The sequence below is a fragment of the Astyanax mexicanus genome, chromosome 4, assembly GCF_023375975.1.
Source record: "Astyanax mexicanus isolate ESR-SI-001 chromosome 4, AstMex3_surface, whole genome shotgun sequence".
In the NCBI taxonomy this organism is placed as follows: domain Eukaryota; kingdom Metazoa; phylum Chordata; class Actinopteri; order Characiformes; family Acestrorhamphidae; genus Astyanax; species Astyanax mexicanus.
Window position 1 is genome coordinate 23,183,879 of NC_064411.1, and position 22,482 is coordinate 23,206,360.

General features: G+C 36.1%; 5 protein-coding genes across 13 annotated transcripts in view; 2 read left to right on the forward strand and 3 right to left on the reverse strand.

The window, feature by feature from the left end:
* Positions 1–22,482, reverse strand: part of LOC125780501 (zinc finger protein 239-like) — a 1,096,042-nt gene that overhangs the window by 390,429 nt on the left and 683,131 nt on the right. The window lies entirely within an intron of this gene.
* Positions 1–22,482, reverse strand: part of LOC111188533 (zinc finger protein 239-like) — a 280,707-nt gene that overhangs the window by 147,073 nt on the left and 111,152 nt on the right. The gene's annotated exons all lie outside the window — the stretch shown is intronic.
* LOC125801342 (zinc finger protein 239-like) overlaps positions 1–22,482 on the reverse strand; it is a 280,707-nt gene that overhangs the window by 147,073 nt on the left and 111,152 nt on the right. For 3 of the 7 annotated variants that reach the window (XR_007438671.1, XR_007438672.1, XR_007438668.1), the window contains exon 2: positions 2,295–3,531. Coding sequence is in view for 1 of the 7 variants with exons in the window: in XM_049477907.1 (XP_049333864.1) it covers positions 2,402–3,385 (984 nt within the window). In the remaining 6 variants the exon portion in view is untranslated. Of the gene's footprint in view, positions 1–1,126; positions 3,532–3,706; positions 3,770–8,856; positions 8,920–22,482 lie in introns of those variants that run through there. The other 4 variants (XR_007438669.1, XR_007438670.1, XR_007438667.1 and 1 more) reach the window with 4 other exon arrangements.
* Positions 1–22,482, forward strand: part of LOC111188532 (zinc finger protein 239-like) — a 193,828-nt gene that overhangs the window by 16,090 nt on the left and 155,256 nt on the right. The gene's annotated exons all lie outside the window — the stretch shown is intronic.
* Positions 1–22,482, forward strand: part of LOC125801459 (zinc finger protein 239-like) — a 193,757-nt gene that overhangs the window by 16,019 nt on the left and 155,256 nt on the right. The window lies entirely within an intron of this gene.

Sequence of the window (22,482 nt, forward strand, 5' to 3'; positions counted from 1 at the left end):
CTCTGAATACTCTAAATAAATAAATAAAATTAATTAAAATAAGAGTAAAGTTTCGTTATCCTTTAGTGTGTGTGCAAGTTTTTTTTGTTCTGTTTTTTTTTGGTCGGGGGGTAACCTCCCTTAAATCAACTTTTGCAACTTGAGATGTCTGGTAAACAACACCTCCAGTACCACCATACTGAGCACCTGCGCCCCACAGGGTGTGCTCAGTCCACTGCTGTTCACTCTGCTAACTCATGACTGTACTGCGAAGTACAGCTCATACCACATCGTCAAGTTCGCTGATGACACAACTGTAGTTGGCCTCATCAGCAAGAACGACGAGTCAGCATACAGAGAGGAGGTGCAGTGGCTGATGGACTGGTGCGGAACCAACAACCTATCTCTAGAGGACATAAACTCTAGTCTGTGCAGTCGAAGCAGTCCTGCAGCACAGCGTCTCCGTCACTGGGCCACATAGTGATGGTCTTCTGTGTGGGTTTGGAGCGTCGCAGAGGGGGATGGTATGCGGGGACCAGCATGATAGAGATGTGGTCAGAGAGCGCGGAGGAGCTGTAGTCTGCCCAGTGAAGCTCATGTATTATTGTCCATAGTTGCTGTTTTACTGACCAAACTGTCCTTAAATCCTCAAAAGTTCAGTTCTGCTATAACTCACACGCGTGGGTTCAAAACCGGCATAAAAACAGCTCAAAATAGGGTGTTCGCTAGGAGCGTGAGAGGCCGCTGCACTACTGCGTCGCCATCTTTTCATACATCTTTTTTTCACCTTTTTTAAAGTGTAGTTGGTGAATGACCATGCTTTTCAAAAAAAACAAAACAACACAACCAACAAGCACTCACAATTAAAAAACTTTATAAGCATATGAATACAAGTTAAACACATGCTACTGTACCTTTGGAAGTAATTGTATATTTACCCTTTTAAGCCTGAACCATTAAAAGAAAATTTCTTTCTGAATTTCAATCAGAAATTGACTATTATGTTTCACTTCAACACAAATACATTTCACACTGGTTTCTGCATTGGGCGCCTTTGAGTATTTAACAAACAATAACATAAGACAATCTCAGGCCTATAGGTTTCATGTCAAACATATGTTGAGAAAAAACAATGAGATTGCAGATCTGCAATATAAAATCCATTTATTAAAACACAGATGAGTAAATATAGAGGTGAAGCAATAAAAAGATAATAGTTTGTAGTGGATAAAAACTATTAAGAAACTACATGATTTGGATATTCTTAGTAAATTTGGAGATTAAAAAACCTTAAGCAACATATAATATTCAATAAGGAAAAGATAAGAGAGTATAAAACTTGAGTAATACAACAACCAAATATCCCTCTATGGTAACAGATTTTTAATCGGACTGAACCATAGACAAACGAGAACAGCAGCAGAGGGAGTGAATGAGCCAGGGGCGTAGCAGCAAATTCTGGGCCCTGTACACTTTCAATATCAGTGGGCCCCTCTCCAGGCCAGGACTTAAGAAAAGGATTCTCATGGACCCCTCTCCCTACTCTGGCCCTGGGTATTCAGGTCCACTTTTTCCCCCACTACCACGCCCATGGAATGAGCCTGCTACCTTACTGCGCTACACAAGCTTGGAGTGGGTTGATTTCAGTATGAGAGCTACGGCTGGAGCGTTTTATTTAACTTCTGGAAAGGATTTCGTTGGCCTTTTGTGGGTCTGGATGCTCCTCCGGTCCACACGGCAGTACCCGGCACAGTGTCGCCTCTCTCTGTTACTCTGGGTCTCTCTTTTGGAAGCACTCTCTCTGGGAGTTCCTCAGGTGGTGTTTTCACTTCTTTCATACAGATGGGCCTAGCGGTTAATAGCATTAAGCTATGCTATGCTAAGCTTGGGGAACTAAGGACGGCACAACTAAGTCCACAGAGTGAAAACAGAGATGCTAGAATGAATAGAAATAATCTAATCTGCATAGAAATAATCTAATCTGCATATACTAGAAAGGAGATTAAAAGCATTAAAATCATAAGCTTTTAATGTTTAGTTGCAAACTACAAATCCTACTCTACTCCTAACAACTATGACATCTACATTTTAAAGACTAAGTTATGCTATGCTAATCTAATATCTGGTGCAAGCACTGGCAGTGCCGTCATTTGAACTTAAACAACCTTCCCTTCTTCAGAACTAAACTCCTACTGTAACTACCCTAAAAACTGATCTCTGTCCCACAAAGAATGTCCTGGAATATCAAACATACGAGAAAACATAACATGAAATTCAATAAACATCATCCCTGAATACGATTAATTTTGCTGAACCTGTAAAATCCATTGTTAAATTCAGTTCATGTTTGTTTCTGGTGGAACGTGTCCAAAGTGACAAAGTGAAACATTTTTTGTAGGATAAGGTGTTCTGTCTGAAAGATTTACGCACTTTTAATTGCCTTGGGATTTAAATTTGGAATAGTTTTCTCTCCTGTGTGAATGCGCTGGTGATTTTTGAGATTACGCTGTGTAGTAAAACTCCTCCTGCAGTCTGAGCAGTGATACGGTTTCTCTCCTGTGTGAATGCGCTGGTGATTTTTGAGATTACGCTGTGTAGTAAAACTCCTCTTGCAGTCTGAGCAGTGATACGGTTTCTCTCCAGTGTGAATGCGCTGATGCAGTTTGAGAGTATTTTGTTGACTAAAACTCTGCCCACAGTCTGAGCAATAATAAGGTTTCTCTCCTGTGTGAATGCGCTGGTGTATTTTGAGAGTACTCGGTGCAGTAAAACTTTTCCCACAGTCTGAGCAGTAATACTGTTTTTCTCCGGTGTGAATGCGCTGGTGCAGTTTGAGATTACTCTGTATAGTAAAACTCTTCCCACAGTCTGAGCAGTGATATGGTTTCTCTCCTGTGTGAATGCGCTGGTGTTTTTTGAGACTACTCTGTTGATTAAAACTGTTCCCACAGTCTGAGCAGTGATACGGTTTCTCTCCTGTGTGAATGCGCTGGTGTATTTTGAGAGTACTCGGTGCAGTAAAACTGTTCCCACAGTCTGAGCAGTAATACAGTTTCTCTCCTGTGTGAATGCGCTGGTGTATTTTGAGATTACTCTGTATAGTAAAACTCTTCCCACAGTCTGAGCAGTGATACGGTTTCTGTCCTGTGTGAATGCGCTGGTGTTTTTTGAGATTACTCTGTTGAGTAAAACTCTTCCCACAGTCTGAGCAGTGATACGGTTTCTCTCCTGTGTGAATGCGCTGGTGTATTTTTAAATGACTCTGATGAATAAAACTCTTCCCACAGTCTGAGCAGTGATATGGGTTCTCTCCTGTGTGAATGCGTTGGTGTTTTTTGAGATTACTCTGTTTAGTAAAACACTTGGCAGAGTGCTGATGTTTCTCCATGTCGGGAATTGGCTTCATTTGCCTTTTAAATGTAGCAAACAATTTCTGTGTGTTCTGGAGATTCTTCAGGACGGCTTGTGCTTCACTTCCTTCAGCAGTTTAACATTGCTCTTAGTTAAATATCCTGGTTGTTGGTGATGAATTTCAGGAGAATATTTTCATTTCTAGAAAACACAAAGAAAAATGCAGTTGTATATTAAAATAAAAGCGAGTCAATTTCGGTACTTTTTTCCACTTCTAAGTCCATAGTGTAAGGGGGGTGCTGGTGGTCCTTTTCAGCCACTAGAGGTAGCCCACCTTTTATCACTTGCAATAATCAGGCTGATGCCTGTTTACTACCTTTATAAAAACTGCCCACTGTTCAGACAGACAGTCTTGATTCTGTTCTGGTCTCACTAGAACCTGAGAACGTAAAGAAAGAAGAAAAAAAAATGTTACCCTTTAATCTGAAGCTTCAAGGCTTGTGCCGAAAAAAAAAAAAGAAACGACACACATTGGTTCGAATCACTCTTCCGATGATTGATTCATTCTACATTGATCACGTGACCAATGATGTCCGAAGCTTTTTCCTTCACACCAATTTATAAAACATTCCTGATTTTTTTTACAACCCCTACTAACATTATTTTCCAACACATTAGCTTCAGACTGACAGTGATATGCACTCCTTAAGTCCTTTTTTTGTAGATCACAAAAATTACGAATTGTAGATCACGAAAATTTGGTGAGAAATGTAAATGTAATTGTGCTTTTTACCCAGAAAGACTGCAGCTCCACATCAATGGCTTAACTGATTTGTTTACTAAATCAATACAGCGTACACGGTGGTGAATCACAGCATCCTGTCGAAGCCCAAGTTCATCTGCAGAACCAGAGAGCAGCAGAGGCTCTACACCAGCAGATTCAGAGCAGCAGCTCCAAATTTAATCAACTCTAACTAAATGTAACTAAAGCAGTAAATTACTCTAGCACTTCCACCTTAATTATTATCAATTATTCTTAGTTGTCCTGGAAATGTAACTAAACGTTTAGTGAATAAAATAAAATGACTATATTAACTCATACAGTGTATTTCAGCAGTTTGGAATGAATATGCTCGAGAGAGAGAGTGAACTCTTGTCCTGACTCTTTCCTATTTTTATGTTCTAGAAATTAGATAATATTACTTTTTTCCAGATGAGGGACCGAATGACATAAATCCTTGGGTTTTACAGATTGAGTGGGTCGATGACGAGGCAGAGAGCACAAGATAAGATTGGCTAACATTCTCTCTCACAAGGAAACCCGGGTGCTTTTTAATTATTTTATTATAATAAATGTTCTTTTATTCAAAATACAGTATCAGTGGAGACTTATTTTATGCATCTACATACCATCACAGCTCCAGAAATTACATTTTAATTAGGGGTGTGACAAGACACTAATATCACAAGACCAGACACGATAATGGGTTCACGAGAAGAGACGAGATTTAAAAATTAAATTTTAAAGAAAACTTGAAAAATGAAAAATGGCTTAAACTATTTTTTGTTTTATTTTAAAAAATCATTTAACGCAAACTTAACAGACTGGTTTCTCTCACATTGATTCTATAAGAAATAGAAATAAGAATAAAAATTAAAATAATTTTTTTTTAGGTCTTATATAGTGCAAACCACAATCAGTCATATTAAGACTATGGTTTGTGTTTTTTTTTAAGCTTGACGAGAAATATTGTCAGGTTTTAATCTCACGAGATCTCGTGCCTCGGGATCTCGTCACAACCCTAATTTTAATTATAAAAGATATGTTTGTATCTTTAAAATAAAATATAAAAAGAAATGCAAATGGATGGATGTCGGACAATGCAGTATCTATTTATATCTAAAATGCAAGAAATGCTAACCTGATGCCTTGGCTGGCCACATAATCTTACTTAGAAAGAAGTGCAGGAAAGTTTGTCTCCGAATTAAAAAAAATTAAATATGTCCTGACTTGGTGACAGGACAAAAACTTTGGTAACATTAGCCAGCTAGATAACATTATATACTTGGTTAAAAAAAGCACTGGGAACATTGCCAACTTGATAACATTAGCTACTTGGTTAAAATAACACTGTGAACACTGGATAGCTAGATAACATTAGGTACTTGGGTTAAAAATGCACTGAGAACATTGGCTAGCTAGATAATGTTAGCTACTGGTTAAAAAAATTGCTGGTAACATTAGCTCGCTAGCTAACACCAGCTACTTTGGTCCCCTATTATGGGCCAGTTCTGCCTATTAAACAATTCTCTTTTTCTCTCTGCCAGTCGCACTAAGGAAACACATCAGCTCCCATCTTAGATGAACACTTAAACAAAACACAAAAAAAAATCACATCATAAAACATTTTACCATTGCTAACACTTTTTTAAAATCTCTGCATAAAATAACTGTGTGGTGCTTTTTATGGACCACGAACGACAGAGAAATATCGAATAACAAGTTTAAAAAAAAATACAGAAACTGGACAGAGCAGGTACATTAATTTTGAAGGTTCTAGCCACCTTAAGCAAACCTAACCAATGCTATCTAGATAACTAAGCTACGCTAGCAGGCAATTCCAAAAAATAAAATACTATTAGAAGCCTGAATGTCTTAAACACATTAAATGTGTGTTAAGTTGTTGTTATATACCCTAAATGGTAGGATAATGTACAAGCTGTCTGTAATGGTTAATCCTTTAATTTATAATTAACTTTAGCTGTTAGGTGTGGTATTGGTAACAACCATTGACAGTATATATTAACTGGACCAAGCCATCCCGCTGATTTCAACGGAGCCAGGTGAGGCCAATCGTGTCACTTCCTGATCGGCTTCTCGTGGGGCGTTAACCGGGAAAGTGAGAGATTGCGCAGGCGCCAGCATGACGCGAATCTTTCGCGTGCCGTGCAAACAACCGTACTGTTAATAGGAGCTGCACAGATCTATTCAGTCCACAGTGAGAAAAGCTCCATTCCGTCCCAGAATGGGGCTTTTATTAAATGAACAGCAGATATAAACTAGAATTACTGATTTACTGAGGAATATTCATAGTTTGTCTATATAACAAGCATTTAGAAACGCTGTAATAATAATAATAATAATAAATGTGTAATATAAATTATAGTTATATCTATACATTATAATTCTCATAGTCTATCTTACTTCTATTTACTGCTATCTTACTGTCTACAATGTATTATCACTGTTAGTAGTAGTATTATATTTGCATAATAAAACGTTACTTTGACCCTGTTCTAATTCAATCAGCTCTGTACTTTTAAATCAAGAGGAGCAACTTCTCCAAACATTACAGCAAGGTATTTTGGGTCGCTGTCTTTTTACGTCATCGTTAGCATAGTTGTATAAAAATTTTATTTTCTAAAGATATGAACAGATTATTAATCTTATGGATCAAATGGCAGAAAAGCCGTTCTTTGTAAAAAAGAACATGGTCCATGTCATAATCGAAAACAGCTTGGAAATACACAGTGTTGGGCACGTTACTTTGAAAAAGTAATTAGTTATAGTTACTGGTTACTTCTCCAAAAAAGTAACTGAGTTACTAACGGAGTTACTCCACTATAAAAGTAATTAGTTACCAGTAAAAGTAACTATCGCGTTACTTTTTATTATTCGCCCGGCAAAAAAAGGAAATCAATTATGCACTTACTATTATTATTAGAAAAATAACAAAAAATAACAAACGAAAATAAACCCAAAATGTTGACAAAAATATAATCTAACGAATTTCAAAAAAATAAAACGAAATTCTCCACACAACCAAAGAAAATTACTAAAACTTGTAATACTGAAAAAAGCGGAAAAACGCGTCTGGGGATGAAATTTAACAAACCAAGCCACACTCAAAAGAAATATGTATATATAAAACAAAATAATGGACAAAAACAACAATTTAATGCCCGTTAAAATGGTATTAATATAACAGCTTCACCAAAAGAGAATAGAGCTTAGATCGTGCCCAAAAAATCCGACCCAGCCGGAGCCCGTGCACATTCTGCCCAAGCCCGAACCATAAACTGTCATTATGAGCCTGACCCGATCCGCCCCATAAACTGTCTGTTTTCGGGCTGATTGAATGAGCGAAATATAATCAGAATTATGTTAATTAACACTGTAACATAGAAGCATAGAACTATTATTTAATTTAAATGATTTTTAAGAACAGCTACACACAATGCTGCAAGTCAAACGCGGAGGCGTTCACGTGCGCCCAGAGCTACGTGATTACAGTTTTCATTTTTATTATAGTTTAATTTTATTTTGTTTTTATTTTTTCTGTTCATTTTAGGGTGGGCTTGCTAGCGCGAGCGCTTTACACAAGAACTAACGGGCCACGAGTGCCGCGCGCTCGGCACAACAACTCCCGCTGTACAACTCCGCTGTACAACAGCGCTTATAAATAAATTAAACACAAAAATGAGGGTATTCTATCAGTAATTTCAGTTCGTTTTAGTTAGTTTTATAAACACAAAATACAGTTCGAGATAGTTATGTTTTTCCTTTTAATTACCGTTTTTATTAGATTCAGTTAACACAAATGTTTTTCACTTTCAATTTTCGCTATTTCGTTCGCTTTAGTGAACAATAATAATTGGTTACTTAGCAACATTGTGATTATCACACCAGAGCTTTATATAAAATAAAAATAGGAGCCTGATTTCGGGTCGGTCCTCAGGTCAGGTGGGATTCGGGCAGAGAATCTAAGCTCTAAAATAGAAAGCAGCAGCACCACAAAAACCGGAGCAGCTAAAAAGAGCTTAACGTCCTTAATTCGGAACTTGGGTTGTCCACGGCAATCACTGAATTGATTAGAGCAGCAAATCGTCACAATTGTGCCTCACTTCACCACGCCAAACCACAGGCACAGCGGCCAGAAGCTCAAGTTCACCGGACAGAGGAGGGGTTAACCAGGGCAAAGCGAAATAAAAAAAAAAAAGTTCATAGAGCTGCTAAAGTAACGTGCAGTAACGGGGTGTCGGAAATGGTAACGGCGTTATAGTTACAGTCATAGTAATTAGTTAGATTACTCGTTACTGAAAAAAAGTAACGGCGTTAGTAACGCCGTTAGTTTTAACGCCGTTACTCCCAACACTGGAAATACATTTATTATTAGTTCAAAGACACCCCGAAATGAATGGAAGTGAATGGATAGCTTCGCTCAAATGGTCCTCTCATCCCTCAGCAGCACACTTCCGGTGGCACGTTTTGGAAGGGAAAAGCTGGGGGCCTGGTAACAACACTGGGTCATTTTACAAGCTAATGTTGCTAATGCTAAAGCTCCTGCCTTAATTCTGGAAAAATCTGTAAATCTGAATTTACTGTAAATAAACAGAAGCGCTTTACACACCAAAATAGACAGTTTTCAGGGGAGAAATCTGTGTAGATTAACATCCAGCGCTCGCTTACCTTTGATAGAAAAAAAGAGAGAGAGAGGGGGAAAAAGAGGGGAAACATCTCCATACCTTCTGAGGTTCAGCTGATCCTGCTCTTACTCCGGCGCTCCAGCTACAGACAACGGAAGCTCAGATTCATCCGGGTTATGTAGAGCCCCGCCCCCTCCCCCGCTATATCACATTATACCCCATCACCGCTAGAGGGAGCCCGCGAGGGAGTCCTCAATGCATGGAGCTGAATGGAGCTAAACAGCTAAAACTCTCATTTAAAACACTGTATAACTACTTATCTGGGGTTTTCCTTTAATTTTACAAAGTAGAACAAAGTATTTCACTAAAATAGGAAAGAAAACAAACCCGTTTATTTCCATTTTCCAAAACTAATGTTTTTATTCAGTAGATTTACTAGCACACATAGCTTGTTTAAAAGGATTAAAACAGCCGTTTAAAAGCAGTTTTAAAAATTATCTCTTCAGTGATGAAACAGTTATAGTTGTTCTGTTTTGAGGGAATTACAAGTACAATTTTTATTTTTTTGCTAAAAATAATTGTTTATACGTTTTTATACATTCCAGACTCTGTCAAGTGGCTTGAGATTCAGAGCAGATTCTGAAGTGAGTTTTTTCCTCTATAGAGATTCTCTGATTGCTCCTGTACAACTCCAACAAATAGCACTTACTAATTACTATGGAAAGATCAGTTGTTAGAGCACCAATTGTGACACTGATTCCAGTAAAAACTTTTTTTAAATCTAAATTTCATTTAAAATATTATTACATTTTCTTTACATTTACCTTCTTGATGTCCTGCAGGTTCTTGAAAAAGAGATCGTACTGCAGCAGATCTTGTTTGTTGCTCACCTTGTCTAAAGTCTTTCTATTTATGTATTCTGAAAGCTTTTCATAAATCGAGGTCATTCACAGCTCCTCCCTGTAAAATCTCTCTCTGACATCACAATGGACCATCCTGATTTCTGTATAGAAGGGTACTTTACACTTGTAAAAGAATTTGAAATTCATATGCAAATATCAGTTTTAAACTACTTATTTGTAAAATAAAATGGATTTGTTTAAGATTTTATTTTTTATTGAATGATAAAAACACAGTTGCAGTTGAGAGTGGAGGTCGGGTCTAATTGAGTCTGGGAGTAAGGATGAAGAGGTAGGAGATAAGAGTGGAGTTAGCTCTTTTACATTAGCATAGCATTTTAGCTTCAGTTTAGCTATAGCTTAGCATTCTTAGAAGAACTCATTTACTCTTCTTTAGGCATAATAATACTAGCTTTCTTAGTTAAGACAACTAAAGCAATTTTACGATTGACAAAGCCACGCATTATGCATACAAAGTTCCAGCTGAATAGAGACCGTCAGACTCAACCCAGAGGCCACCAGTCTGGAAGCAAGCAAGCTAGCTGAGAGCAAAGGGGATTCTCCTTGGGTGCTGACCGAGGAGCTCGTCCTGAGCTGGGAGTATAAACACTGTGCAGGTAGATTCACGCATGATACTTTCTCGGGTGAAGAAACAGACGACCACGCTACGGACGGGAGACACCGAGGCAGACCCACTTTAACGTCTCAGAGTAAGGCAGAGCTGGGTTTTATTTTTTCAACAAATGTGCCGAAATGTTTTGTGCTGGTTATGGATTGGTTGAGTTCTTTATAAATCTCCCTGTAGTATAGAAAACTCCATTTCAGTTGCTTGGTTGTAAATAAGGACTGGCTTCGTAGACTTAAAATGACTTAGTTCATCCTTTAAAAATCCCCACTTATTATTTTTTTATTAATTTGACAAATTATTCCTTTCTAACCCAGTATTATAATAATTTTTCTCTTAATTTTTATTTATCTTTATACACTATGATTTGATATCTAATGGCTACATTTGTGACATTTTAATGGATTATTTACTCATACCTGTGTGATTTAATAAAATACTTTTTATATTACAAAACCTGTAATTTTAGTGTTTTCTGGCTAACTGGTTATGAATAGCTGTTACCTGTTGAAGCCACTTCCCTGAGATGTCTTGTATTATTAATTAATTTATTAATTAATCTAATTCAATTAATTTAATAACTGGCGCCCAATTAAAAATATTTCAACATCTTAATTAGCACCAGGTATTAAACTGCCGAGCTTTCTACATAACGCATTTTGGAAAAGTATGCAGACCCCACCTTCTCTAGCGGACAATCTAATATTGTGTATATAATTATAGCCTGCAGGGATGGCTTCATTTAACGCTAAATATTAATTTGGCCTGATCCAGGTTTCTGTCAGGCACAGAACATCAAATTTCTGATTAGTTAGGATTTCATTCACTATAACTGCTATTGAATTTAGAGATCTAATGTTAAGTAAACCAATCAGAAACAGTGGGTAAAGAAAAAAGAGATTAGAAAGAAAAGAATCTTAAAAGAAGCCACAAAAAAGGATCTAAAAACAAACAAAGGCTCACAAAAAAGAGATCTTAAAAGAAGCCACAAAAAAGAGAAAAGATCTCAAAACAAACAAAGGCTCACAAAAAAGAGGAAATGAGATCTTAAAATAAGTCACAAAAAGAAAGAGAAAACATCTCAGTGTTTTTCTAAGTTCTGGGTTTCAAAAAGCCTTTCCTAAGTTTCTTTGTTTACTTGATTTAATTTCCTTTGTTTGGGCCATGCCATGTGGCAGGCCCTTTGTTTGATTTTCCCGCCCTTTTTCTCCACTGCCACATTTCAGGCCATCTTCCAAAGCCACTGCACACACTCTAAGTAGTGCAGTGGTAGCACACCCGTCTGCAGTCTCAAAGGTTGGGAGTTCAAATCCCAATTGAAACACTCCATTCCAGATACCATCTACACAGACATACATGTAATATACATACATGTAATATATTGACAAATAATACTAAAAACAAAATAAAATTGAATAAATAAAAATAATTTATATATATATATATACACCCAACACACTCACACAAAACTAAACTGTACATAAACTGTATATATATATATATATATATATATAACAACTCTGCATTTGAGTCAACCTCCCCCACTAAACCGTAACACTCTTAAGCTCCAAGACTAAGGGTGAATCCCATTTCTCCCCTTGGCCCTACCCCTTACCCCTACCCCTTCTTTTCGAGTGTAATCCTTCCCCTTGGAACGGAGTTACAAGGGGAAGGGGTAAAATCCTACCCCTAGGAATTGGGACAACCCTTCAAGCACCCGGTGAAAGGTGAATCTTATTGAAAATAGCCTCCATAATATACTAGAAATTGTATATCACACTGGTTCCCAACACTGGTCCTGGAGCAGGTAATGTGTTACAAAAACAATATAATGTGCAGGAATATGGGTCCTCAGTGACAGAGGAATCACTGGTATATCACAATGACGTTTGTCAATGAACAATAAATACATAAATAAATAGCACTGATTTATGACCAGGCTACTAGCGGTGGTGTGTAGGTGACCCTGCTGGGCTGATGTGATGATAGCAGTGGAGCGCTAAAGTTCAGTAGCCTAGCTGCTGGTTAACTAGTTAACTTTAGGGCATTGTATGTGTACAGAAAGGGGGCAGGAGGTGCAGAAATTAATTAATATTGTCCATTCCTTAATTCCTCTGTGATGGGGAGCTGAAATTAGCTCTGATTATTTTTTATTTGATTTATTTTTTCCGTTCCGCCTTAAATGCGGTAGCGCCTGCCGTCTGTTGCACCATTTAAGGTGGAACAGGAAAGTTAGCTAGCTAGCTAGCTACCGAAACGAACTACTAGCGAACTTTTTATGCTTGTTACGAAGAATTCAGCCATAAAACATCAAAACTACACAATAAACTAAGGTAATACAGTGCTAATCGTAATTTTTAACATGGAAAATACTTTCTTTGGTCGCTTGTTCCGCCATCTTGCCAGTCATTCTCATACCCCTCGGTACGAAGTGTGGGTCTGGAAAATCTCAGTTTGAAGGGCTAACTAGCCCTACCCCTTACCCCTACCACTTCATCCTAACAGGAATCGGGACACCCCTACCCCTTGACGTGCACGCGCAAAACAGAGGGGTAGGGGTAAGGGGTAGGGCCAAGGGGAGAAATGGGATTCACCCTAATTTTATCAATTTCCGCCTGAAAATACATACCCACATTTTAAAGCTTTCTACACTAATTTTAAACCATTCAGAGAATTTATATTTTATCAGTTAATATTAACAATATTAATATTAATAATATTAAAATTAACAGAAAACACTTCAATATACAATTGAACATGCAATGTTCAAAATATGGTAAAAAACAAGAAAAAAATACAGGTCCTTTTCAGATTTTCTAATTTTTCTGCCAGAAATGAGGGAAGGGATAACTGCTGATGAGGGAAGGTATATCTGTGGATGAGGGAAGGTATATCTGTGGATGAGGGAAGATATAATTGTGGATGAGGGAAGGTATAACTGTGGATGAGAGAAGGTATAACTGTGGACTGAAAAATGTGCCTTTTACTGTATGTGTATGTGTACATACCCACCATGTCTACTGTTCAAACCTTTTTAAATGAATATACTACAGGAAACTGAAAAGAAACATGAAATAAGAATCATCACAGTTGTTGGAGTGGCAGAGTCTGATGATGGCAATGTTCTCCTTCTAACAAAAGATCTGGAGGAGCTGAGTGTACCCCCAGGGCTCTTACCTGAAGAGGCTGATGAGCTAATTAAAAGGCTGCCAGTGGACCTGTCAGTAACAGCTAAGGGACAACAGGTTACAGAAGTGAAAACACTAGATCCTGAAATGTAACAAACAAAGTTCAAATGTGATTGCTCTGTTCTGTCAAAGTTGTTCTGTCAGAATTAAAGTGTTAAATCGACAATTTAAAAATGTATAAATTTAAATGATCATATCCTAGATGTTTCTAGGTGTTGCAAGGCAATTGGTATGGTATTCCAGGCATGTGTGTGTGGTGTGTTCAGTGTGTGGAGTGTGCAGTGTGTGGCCCCATGTAAGATTATTGGCTGAGCTGTGTATGCTGTGGTTGTGTTTTAAATTAAATATAAAGTTATGTTTTGTTGATGTTAATTTTGTGTGTAAATCACATGCAGAGAATGCTCTACTGTTTATTCATTTTTATTGTAAAATATTGTAGTAAAACAATAAAATAGTTATAATAGTAAATTAAATACACTGTTTTTTTAAGTCTGCTTAATTAAATTAATATAATGTGTAATTTGATAATAAACTGCATAGTATTGTAGGCAATACTTAACATTTTAGTGTCTGCGGTAGCATCTACCAAAAATAATTCTGTAAGTGCTATAAACTCAGTATCTATTATTAGTGGTTCCGATTTGGAACTAACTTCACAAACAGAACAGCTAAACAGTTTGAATCTGTTTATGTCTGTGAATCGGTTGTTTTAGACAATTGGTGACAAATCACTATAATGAATGTAGATTATAAGATCCTTGCAAAAATTTTAATGAACAGATTGGAAGAAAATTTAGAAAAAATAATTGAAAAAGTACAAACCTGTGCCATTAAGGGCAGGTATATGTGGGACAATTTATGTATTATTAGAGAATTAATTTTAGATGAGCATACTTAAAATTTCTCTCATTAGCTTAAAAGGTTTTTGAATTTCTTTCTCAGGACTATTTGTGGAGTGTGATGGAATTTTATGATTTCTCTAAAAATGTATAAATATTTAAAAAATGTTATGTAAAAAAACTGTTGTACAGATTTAATGTTATTAATGTTAATGGAGTGTTGACTGACACATTTGAGAGAAAAAGAGGTGTAAAACAAGGCTGTCCTTTGAGCGCTGTCCTTTATGTAATGGCAATCAGCCTCTTATTAAATAGAATTAAATCAGATTAAAAAATTACAGGAGTTAAATATTTAAATTATTATGCTAAAATATCTGCTTATGCGGATGATATTGTCGTATTTAATAAATACCAGGAAGAATGGCAAATTATACAAGAACATTTTGAATATTATGCTAAATTATGCTAAATTAAACACGAATAAAACCGCAGGAGTATGGATGGGTGAGAAATATCCTCCTCAAATTGAATTAAATTAAAAGAATTAAAAGAAGATCAAAGTTTTAGAATTAATGATTAAAATAAATAATTGTAATGATTTTAATTGGGATAAGAAAAGTCAAGAAATAAAAAATGAGTTAGACCGGTGAAAGATTGCAAACTATAGAACCAGAATTAATGCCTTAATTTTACCGAAGCTGAATTTCTTGGCAACAATTTTCCCTCCTAAAGAATCTTATATTACTAATTTAAATAAATGATGTGTGTGCTTCATCTGGGGAAATAATAGGGAAGTCACTAAAAGGGATCTTCTTTATAAAAATAAAGCACTAGGTGGTTTATGTGCCTTTGATTTAAGACTTAAACTCAAGGTAACTTATAGTAAAATGGTAGCACAAGCACTAGAAATAGAAGCAGTATGGGTAAGGGAGGGGAAGTCTTGGGAAAAGAAAAGAGGGAAAGTCAGACAAAGCATACAATATTTTAAATTAATATATGGTGATTTTATGTTCAAATATAAGGACCTCCATATAGATTGGTGGAACACATCTAGTAAAGATATTTATGAAATTATAAAAAAATAACATGGTAGTGTATGAATATAGATATTTAAATGAATTAGAGAGTAAACAATGTATTAAAAATATACATTTTAAAGGAATTTCAGAAAATATGATAGAACATTTACTGATTGAATGTCCTAGAACTGGGAAGGTATGGGATAAAGTAAGAGGTTGGTTTCCCCTTTGATTTAAATGTTAAAATGATACTGTATGGGATTTTTGAGGGTAAACTACAAAAAAATTTACATGATTTATATTGGTTAATAGTTTGCATTGTGAATTATAAAAATTGGACTACTAGATGTAAAAAAAAAAAGATGTAAAAAAAAAAAGATGTTGTTTTTAAGCAAATTATATGTGAACTTAAAAGACAAAGGACAATGGACATTAGACAAAATAAATATTATCCCTGGAGTGTTTTAAATTTATAAGTATTGTAAGAAACTGAATTTATTGAATGTATTTTTTATCATGCTCTACTTTTGCTTTTATATATATATGTGTAATATGTGATTAAGTATATGATGTAGAAATATTTATTGTATTGTAATGTACTAAATATTTAATAACAACTATTTAAAAAGCAAAAAACGCAAGTTAATGTTAAATTACATCTAGGAATTAGAGAACAACAGGGTTATTGGAAACTTAAAACACAGTGTTTAAAAAATAATGATGTTGTCACTGAAATGTTTAAAGAAATTAGAATTTTTTTTTTTAAAGTTTTACTCCTTCTTATGCAAAATTGTGGGAGGTTTTTAAAAATCTGATTAAAATGTTTTTAATACTTAAGTGTAAACAATTTAATAGTGAAAGGAATGAGCATTACAATAAACTTACTGAAGAATATGTGGAACTTCAGAGCAAAAGAATTTAAACCATAGAAGATGAAGATAATATTTTTTAATTAAAATCAGAATTAAATATAAATTAAATAATAAATAAATAATGAAATATTTTTTCATTTACAATTGCATGCAGGTATGAACAATAATTATTTGTGAAATACAGGGAATGTTAACAAAAGTTAAACGATAGAATTGAAATAAATCTGATGAAAGGGATCAGAGACGAGCAAGGGAATATAATAGAGAATGAAAAAGAGAAACGCAAAATAATAAAGGGAAAATGGTCAAAATGCCTTTGGAGAGATTGAAATACAGGAACAAAAAATTACACATTTTTTTATCAGGCTGTCCCAAGTTACAGGTAGAGGATATTTCCTCTATAGGTCAACCCATAACAAAAGAAGAAATTATAGAAGTGATTAAGGGTCTAAACAATGGTAACACTCCAGGACCAGATGGCTTACCCGCGGAGTTTAATAAGATCTGTATAAATGAAATAATAACACTATTACAAAATGATTTTAACGAAGGCTTTAAAGATGGAAAAATGAACGAATGCTTTTATAAATCTGTGATTACTTTAATCTATAAGAAAGGGGACCCAAATTAATTAGATAACTGGCGACAGATCAGTTTATTAAATATTGACTATAAAATATTAGCTACAATTTTAATGAACAGATTGAACCAACATCTTGACAAAATAATAGAAATAGAACAAACGTGTGCGGTTAAAGGCCGCTACATGTGGGACACTTTAGGAATACTCAGAGAAGTGATTTTAAATAATGATAATAATAAATATAATATATATAATATAATAAATAATGATAATAATGAAATAAAGATTTTTACATAATTAGCTTAGACCAAAAAAAGGCATTTGACTATGTATCAAGAAAATATCTATGGGAAGTTTTTGCATCATTATGGTTTTCCACCAAATTTTATTAACATGATTAAATGATTATATGAAAAATCTATAGCTCAGGTCAATGCAAATGGTATATTAACCGAAGAATTTGAAACACACAGAGGAGTTAAACAGGGCTGCCCTCTAAGCACAGCCTTGTATGTATTAGCCATTAGCCCTCTGCTAAATAAAATAAAAAACGACACCAGAATAAAAGGAATTAATATTTTACATAAAAAGAATTTTAAACTTTATCAGTTATCATAAGAAACCAAAAAGAGTTCCGGATCATGAGAGAACATTTTAAAACATACAAAGAAGTAGCAGGAGCAAAGTTAAATCTAGATAAAACAGAGGGAATCTGGATGGGACAAAATGATCCCCCATTTGTGGATATAGAAATTAAAAACAGAATTAAAATTATAGGACTTTTCATAACAAAAGATAGATGTGCCAAAATGAACTGGCAAATAAAGGAACAACGAGTTGAAAACCATAGACTGTGTATAGCTGGACAGAGCATCGTCTCTCAAAAGTGAAGCCACCACAGGTCGAGCGCCCCCTGCTGTTCGGCTGCAGAAAGCTGTATAACTCCACCCACCCCCATAGGTTTCAATAGCAAAACAGACAACTTTCAATCAGTTTTTTTTCTAATATACTGTAATTCTACCTCCTTTATTTAAATGCAACAGCTAGTGTAACCTCTGCTTATATTGTCAAATTTTTTATATTCCCACAGAATTCGTTTTTTAAAGCGTTATTCAGCTCTATTAAAAAAGGTGTGGTTATTGTAAAAAGGGCTGGGTTACACCTAGCCGGGGTGGGACCAATAACAGACCGTCAGCAGAACCTGCATCATGTTCTTTTTTCCCCTTACGTCAAGCAGTAGACTAGTACTAGTAGTTAGTCAAACGTTTAGCTAGCTAACTGTACTAATGTTATTATTTTTTGTTAGCTAAACTGAATTTAGATTGTTGTATTAATAATGTTGTGTTCTGCTGTTAATTGCTCTAACAGACATTCTGCAGACATTCTTTGCAGTTTTTTTGGTACGTTTGCTGGCTGTTTTCCCCTCACTCCTGTGTCTGTGTGCATTTTATTTTATTAATTATTTTTTCTTAATTTGTTAGCTAACATTAGTGTAGTTATCTAACTAACTATATTTGCTAGACTCTGTAGAATTAACATTTTTACTTGGTCAGTGGCTTCGCCCGTCACCTGTGCGTGCGGCAAGCTGACCCAGATAGCATGAAGGCTCTGCCCGAGATCCGCTGATGTACGGCAGCACTGGCTTAGACTCTGCATAATCCGTGCAGAATTTAGCCAAATGTGCTCAGTTCGTCTCAGCGGCAAAATTAACTGAGCTTCAGTACCGGATTTGTCTCGTTGTTTAAAGCAATAACTTAGTTTTTTTTTTGTTTAAAGCAATAGTCCTGGCATTCACTGCTGTTTGGTGATGTTTTTTTTTTGCTGTATTTTATTTACTTCCACTTGCTACATACAGAACTATCATGTGGCTGGGTACACGGTTAATATCCATAACATGCACGAACTGCACTGTTACTATGAAAATATTAATCTTATCGTGCTGCAGATAAATTCTCCGCTCGGCTCGACTGGACTCCGCTCCGCTCGGCAGACTGTGATAGCTCTGTGGAGGCAGCCCTCAGGGCTGGGGTTATTTAAATGAGTAGGCGGTCTCTCCACAGTCTTTCTCCCTCCTCTGGTCTCTACTGTGCAGACTCTGGTTTCTGAATCGCCAAAATGGCGGAAGATTTTGGCTTCATTTTCATTGAATGAATGGGAACGGCGACACGGCGTCCATCTTTATATCTAGTCTATGTTGAAAACAAATTAAATCAGTGGAAAATTGCCAACTATAAAACTAAAATCCAAATAATCAAAACCTTTGTTTCATCTAAAAGTTAGTTCCTCGCCAAGATTTTTCCACCAGCTAGTAAATGTGTTCAGAAATTAAATAAAATGTGCGTGCACTTCATCTGGGGTACAACCAGAGAAGTCACAAAAAAAGAGTTGCTATATAAACCAAAACAGCTGGGTGGCTTAGGAGCAGTAGACATGGGTCTAAAACTGTTAATAGCTTTCTCTAAAAATTTCTCACTGTGCGATATGGCGATAAACATCGTGGGGACTATAGAAAAAGTGTCTATCCAGCTACTTACCTTCTATGGTCCTTCTAATTGTTTCTACAGTAATTTCTTCAATTATTCATGCAAATATATAAAGTAGGCTACAATAAAATGTATTGGCGTTAGGGTTGGGTTTCTATTTTTGGTGAGGATCTTGGACTGATTTTATGTGGTACACGGTGCTCTGTTGTGTATTTTAACATTTTAATTATATCACTAGAAAAGTCGCGCTGCCGCTGCTCCTTTGTGTTGCGTCTCATAGCACTGGTAAAGCTCCTGTCTTTAAGCTCCTGCTTTGAGGATTCACTATTTCGTTTTGATCTTTTGGTCTTTGATCTCGTTTTGATTTATTTTAGCATTTTGAGCTAAGTTTAGTTGGTTAGTTTTATATCTATTTTTCTGTTTTTATTAAATGTTATTAGCTTATTAGCTTCTTAGCTTGTTGCTGCCTTCTTTGTCATTTAGCATACAGAACGTCTTACTGGTCTTTTCTATGAATGTTGATTTATTCATCTAACGAATGTATCTAACTATTTAAATCAGACAGACACTGTGTGATTTTTTTTAATCGGTGCGGAGAGCTCATCCGCACGTTTGAATGGTTTGTCCTGCAGGAAAACAAAAGCGATGCTGTAGTCTGACTGGCAGGATAAGAGGCTGCAGGTCATGCAGCCCACAAGCAGCAGAAGCAGCGCCAAATCCCGCTAGCGGCGCACAAATTAATCCACCTGCGGAGCTTTAAACGCGCGGATGAGCTCGCCTTCAGGCTCAGGTTCAGCCAGACAATCTAAACTCTAGTATGCAGAACTATATTATTATTGTTATTAATTTTCCATTCTTTTAAATAGCAGAATACTTTGACTTTTATTTCTCTGCCCGGACCAACCCGAGATTTTTCATCCCTTTCCTCGGCCGGGTCGGGCTCCAGGAAATAGTCTGTGATGTAAGTTAGTCATGTATTTTTTAATACTATATTTATTTTATATAAAGCTGCTCTCATTCATGTAAAGTGTTTTTACTCACTCTAATAATTAAAAAATATTCGATTATTTGCTTGAATGCAAGTAATTAATTTATACCTGTGGGTTTAACTTGAGGTTTTACATTGATACAGTATAGAAAGTCAGCTGGACATGAATTTGGATTTTTTAATTTAATTAACTCATTGACGTATATTTGAGCATACACAGTTGTAAACACATGGGATATTCACCATATTCACCATTATCATATATATTTTCCACACAGAATGACCACTGGACCACAGGGAACAGATGGAGTTAGCCCTAACTTAAACACATTTGTTTTTCAAGCATAGGCTAGTGTGGGGGAGCACTTCTTTCCCCTCCCATGCATTGCGTCAGACTAACTTGTGTATGTTCTATGTATGTGCGCTATAGGAGCGTATGTTAAGTGTTTCCAGCTGTGAGGTGTTTTTCAAACATAAAGGCTGGACTTCAGCAATTCCAGCCAGAGAGCTTTGGGATCAGATTGGGGAAACCTCTCTCCAAGCAAAACCGGTTTGCTTGTTAATGATGCTGTTATCTTTTGTACTAATTATTCTTTTTTCTGTAATAAATTTTCTTCTATACAAAAAACAGTATCAGCGAAGACTTATTTCATGCATCTACATGGCATCACAGCTCAAGATACTACATCATGTTTTTAGATTAAGAAACGCTTGCACATGCGCATTTTGGGAAAGTGGGCGGGACTGGACAACATGACGCGGACAAGGTGGGCGGGGCTGGACGTGCTGGGTGTCCAACTCCGTCCAACTCCGCAATTCTGCAGAGGGGACTCAGGAGACCACAGAGGAGAAGACTCAGACAGGTAAATGGAATAAATAAACCTTATAGCTAGCTGTATTGATAACATTAGTTTTAAGTGACATTACCTGCTCTTGGCTGGGGTATTTTTTGTGTGAATTAATGTTAAACTAGCTAACTAACATTAGCTAAACCACGCTTACAGTTAGCTAGCTGAATTAGCCTTTGAAGTAAACATGAGTTTTCTCTCCCAGCTAACTAGCTAGCTAGCATTAAAAAAAATCTTATGAGTCAATCTTTTAGTTGACAATAGTATGCGCGGGGAACGTCTTATTTTTTTCAAACTGTTGTTATTAGCAGCACTGGTATGGATGGCTACAGGGCATAAGCCATTGGGGTAAGTTACTTGGCGCCAAAATTATAAATCTTATCTGCCGTTTGTAGCTAACTAGCAAGTTAGCTAACCTAGCTACCTCAGTGTTTTCAGTGGTCCACTGAGGAAACAGGTTGGGTAAGCTTTGTGTATTAAATACATTCCAATGTGTCTGTCTGTAGCTGAGGGACACAGCAAGGTAAGTTAGATGGAAATCTAAAAAAAGAAAAACAGAACTTTTCTCAGCCATTTCAGCGAACAGCTAGCTAGCTAGCTTGGTTACCCGGCTAATATAGCTAACCTAGCTAGCTGGCTGTTAGCTGAAAAGGCACAGAAAAATTCTGCTTTGCCTTTTTTAACAACCTTGTAAAAGAAAGCCAGTTTAATTTTTGTTTGACACAATTGTCTGCCATAATTTTGAAACACTGCTTCCATCGGGAGCTTGGAACTATTCTGGTAGTTTCTTACTGGAATTTTATATTCCACCTTAATTGGAGCTGAAACTACAGCCAACAAAATGGTCCTTTGGTGCTTTTTAAGGTGGAATGTCCGTTTCATAATGCAATCTAAGTGCCTAGCCATCTTGTAAAACAAACTTGGTCTGCCGTTTTATGACATTTTAAACACTGCATCGAGAAAGAGGTACTATTCTGATTTTTTTTATTATTTTTTTTACAATTTTCCATTTCACCTTAAATTGTGTTGACTGGATGTGCACCAAAATGTGATGTGCTGTTTTAAGTTGGAGTGTCAGTTTTTGGGTCTTCTGTTTTTTCATATGACTGTACATGGTTATAGCCCATTTAATGATATTAATACAGGGTGGGCATAGTTGTATTAGTCTACTGCCTAAACTATACATTGTGTCAATATAAACCCATAGTGAAATTAATTCATCAGACCCTCTTCTGTCAGAAAACATGGAGTTTACTATCAAATAGGCGTAATTGTAGATTAGATAATGTATGGTCACTCATTTTCTTTAGGAAATGCACTTTTCTAGTTTCCTTTCTTATTTGATTTTTAAGTGCCAATTGTATGATAATTATATTTACAA